Below are 4,191 nucleotides of genomic sequence, written 5' to 3' on the forward strand. Positions count from 1 at the left end.
TATTATCTGCCCCTTTATCTTAAATTCTAAAACTAATAATCGATGTTGGGTACATAAATTTTCACTCGGAATAACTTTATAATCTTTGCAATCTAAACGATCTAATTTTCTTATAAGAAAATAGTCAATCTGAGTTGTACTATATCCATTTTTATAAGTGATGAAATGCTCATTCCTTTTCTTAAATAAGATATTAGCAATTGAAAAATTATAAGCTAAACAAAAATCTAATATGGTCTTGCCGCCTAAAGAATTCAACAAGCCAGTGTTCTAAAATAAACAACTTGAGGATTCAATGTATATCTAACAAGTCCTTTGCAATTTTTTATATTCTAACAAAAACTTTTAAGATTTCATTTTGGTTTTGCACTTAATTTCAAGTTTTTGTTATAGTTTTGTTCTTATTTTACATGTAGTTGTACACCAACATCAATTCCCAGTATTTTTGTTCACCTATTGCACTATTCCCATTCCACCTATGCAATTTTCTCTCCCCATCCATCCAACCAATTAAGAGCTCATACTATGTCCAAACCTAAATCATCTCACCTTGACAATTGATCCTACACACCCCCTAAAAATCAATCCCACCTCTCATAAAGAGCTTCGGCATTAATCCAACAATGGTGTAATACCCTCCCACATGCAAAGTGAAGCATACTCACTCTCTTCTTCAATCTCTACAATAAACTACAGCCTCCATATTTAAGCGAGGAAAAAGCACGTCTGCATCACAGAAAAAGGAAAACAGTGAGGAGCAAAATTAGAAAGGAATAAAACTGAATAAAAATAATAGGAAAGGCTTTATTTTGCAAGCTGCACATTCAAACTATTGACCAACAATAGTGTTCTGCCACATCTTCCAAGAACGAATTGAACTTACACATTGAAACAACAATTAGATTTGATCGTGACACATAAGGTGGAGTTTATGCAGTGCAGGGTGTATTTCTATCTTTTCTTTTTTCTTTTCTTTTTTTGTGCTTCTACAAATATCATATGAAATTGCTACAGTAGTTCTAACATGAATGAAGAGTATACCTTCAAGTGAATTCAAGAATTCTTTGATGGAACACACTCTTGCTCCTCAAACCTTGTAAAGAGCTAGGATTGCTCTTACTCGCCAGAGAAGGCTTCATCACAAAAAAAGAACTGGTGTCATTCGTTTTGTTTCATATATATTCTATGGTGATAATGAATCGATGCCATCCATTGTCTTTTGTCAAATTGATGATCATTAAGATAGATTTTTTTTTAGGTATTTCCATTATATAGTAATTAGATATTTTTCTATCATTTCTTATTTTCATGAGGGTTTGATGTAACAAATCAATTAGAGGGTAAATTTTGCTTTCAATTCTTATGTCATTTCAAAAAAAAACAATCACTAATTTATTGTAAAGAAATCTGGATATGATGAGTTGAAAGAAGATATCACAAAGCCTAAGTTTTTGTTTCCATGTATTTATTGTGCTAATTGAAGAAACAGCACAAACTGCTTTGAGAAAAGCTGCCCCTCTATAGCCACCCATTCAAAATTAAACACATTCGGGTTCCCGAAATCTACCTAACCTAACTTGATCAAATCAACTTAACCCAATTTGACCATAACCCAATTAAAAGAAAAATCATATCTTTTAATAAGTGCTATAAAATATGAGGTTCATTTATATCATTCTATCATTTTACATGAATGACCTTCAGACTTTCACATGTTACATTTTGAGGCTAATTGTTAATGCTCAAAAGCAGCTATGATGCAAGCCTTTTGTCAATGCTATTATACATGGACAATCGAGTAGTTATTCTCCTTCATATCTCAGTAGTTATTCTCCTTCGTTTCTCACTCAAGATGAATTTCTCAATTGTCTATTCTTTCTCAAGATGGGAATCTAGTTCTCTTCGCGTTGGGATGGATTTCCCATGGGATGAATCTTGCCCTAATGCATTACAATAAAGAATGGCTGATCGTTCAATCAATTTAGCCTACATATAACCAGTTTCACAAAAGTCAGCCATAAGGAATCAAATTAAGCTATAAAGAGCTGAACTGGACGAATTTCAAATTTTTTTTACCCATAATCAATTTAATCAGCATCTTGCTTTATTTTAAAATTTTCTCTTAGATTATATGTAAAAAAAATAAGGAAAAATCCACCCTTCTCTTAGGGATTAACTTTTTTTATAAATAAAACTTGTCTAAATTTTAAGATAGATTAATTGATTAATGAATGAATTATTAATGGGGCCAATTATGATTGTTCTACTATCATGATTTTAACCTTTTATTGATGTGGAACGATCATGCGAAAATTGGTTTGAAGTAAGATCTTGCACGCTTAACTTTAGGAGCAACAATAATTATACTCATTATAGTTATTTAAACGACAAAATAAACAATAAGAAGATAAAACAAGCTTAGGTTAAATCACATGAATAAAAGTTAAGTTCAAAAAGATAGCCAACTTAATCCGACATTGCCTACATGGATCGTTCCAGCAATAAATTACAAAACTAACAATAAGATTAGTCTATGAAAGGTCCCTCACACAACTCTTCTAATTACTAGGCTTTAGCGGAGAAGAATTAACGTGATATTTATCCTCTCTATTACTTCTTCCTCTCCAAATTACATCAATTTCCTACTAACTCCATCAACAAATTGTTATCAGAGCATTATCAATCTACATCACAATCACTAAACAATGCAACAAGTCTCCAATTTTTTATAAAATAAAACTTCAACACTCCAAAATAGAGTTCTTTACTGCCTAGGGGAATTGATGGCACAAAGGATGGCTGCATTTGCTTTAATGAAGTTTGGAATTTACATGTCACATTTTCCTTTTTGCTTTTTAAAATTACCCAAGTTAATTGTTAAACACAAATATATCAATTTTCATCTTGGCGTAGTTTGGTATTTCTATATAAGGGTAATTTTGTCCTTTTAAATAAACTCTGATATTATTAAAAATATATGTTGTCATGTATTTGATAAGGTAATGAATTAAGAGTTTATCATGATGTTTCTTTGAGATTTCAACCTTTCGTGAAAACTTGAGGATTCACATCTCCTTTGTACTTACGATTCGGCATCTTGCCATTAGAATTTAGCAATCCAATGTTTTGAGAAATCATCATCACAACTTGAGTATTTAATGTGTACCTCTTTGCTCCTTTTATTTACCTCTTATCTCTTAAATCCCATGTTTTCTATACTTGCTTCTTACCCTATGCCATCATGGATTATAAACAACTAGGTTCAATGTCACTTTGCAAAACGAAGTCTCCATGATGGAAATCCTAAGAAATTAAGACCCATAAGTACCACTTTTCATTTGAAAACCACTTCCTAAGATCTTGTTCATATATTCAACTATTCTTCCATTGTAGAACATATGATTTCTAATGAAATGACCTTCAATAATATTAGGAATTACTCAAACTATAGAATAATAAATGCTTTAATAAAGTTCATTCCCTTCATTTTTTTCCTTTTCTTGCAACAATTTATTCAACCAAAAATGAAATATTGTGCCTGCCAAGGAATAAGCCAACCCTCTAGAAAATAAAATGTACTTTTACTAACTTGAGGAGCTCTTTTAAATGGTCAGCATGCCGTGTACTTAATTTTATCAAAATTAGCTTAATCTATTATGAACGTCAATGGCATTGATAGATTTGTTTTATTGGAGGAATCCACCAATTATTTGGGTAAGCTTCTTAAAAGTAAAGTGATATCATTATTGAATGCAGTAAAAAAAATCAGGCACATTACGTTGCTAAGATAAGTCGTGAATGTGCTTGAAAAAAAGGGTGCTCAATTAGCTGGTTACTTGAAAAACTTCGTTATGCATGTTGGACGCATATACAAGACTTTCAGACCAAAGATCAGCAAAAAGAGCAAGAGAATCTGTTTCCTCGAATGAGGATCCTCCATGATTTCCTCTCTCTGTCATTCCATGATCACTGACAACAACCTGTCAGAAAGAAATAAGCAGAAATCTCTTTCAATACATGAACCAGAAAAAAAGACAAAAATAACTTGCAATATAAATAATTTTCAAGTAAAAACTATATACGGATAAAGACAATAGCTCTAATTCCTCATGAGAATTAATAGTGACAGACATCAACAGCATTAAAAATTTCATCCATAACGCTTACAGTTCAAAAGTCCCAAGAATTAGT

At 31.6% G+C, this 4,191-nt stretch overlaps 1 protein-coding gene across 4 annotated transcripts in view; it reads right to left on the bottom strand.

Annotated features, from left to right (window-relative positions):
- LOC110095905 (GPI ethanolamine phosphate transferase 2-like) overlaps positions 1-3,980 on the bottom strand; it is a gene marked incomplete at its 5' end in the record, with an annotated part of 20,157 nt that extends 16,177 nt beyond the window's left edge. For all 4 annotated transcript variants that reach the window (XR_003702172.1, XR_003702171.1, XM_020821613.2 and 1 more), the window contains 1 exon segment: positions 3,837-3,980. Coding sequence is in view for 2 of the 4 variants with exons in the window: in XM_020821613.2 (XP_020677272.2) it covers positions 3,837-3,980 (144 nt within the window).
- Positions 3,981-4,191: the final 211 nt, after the last annotated feature.

The sequence above is a fragment of the Dendrobium catenatum genome, unplaced genomic scaffold, assembly GCF_001605985.2.
Source record: "Dendrobium catenatum unplaced genomic scaffold, ASM160598v2 fragScaff_scaffold_1176, whole genome shotgun sequence".
In the NCBI taxonomy this organism is placed as follows: domain Eukaryota; kingdom Viridiplantae; phylum Streptophyta; class Magnoliopsida; order Asparagales; family Orchidaceae; genus Dendrobium; species Dendrobium catenatum.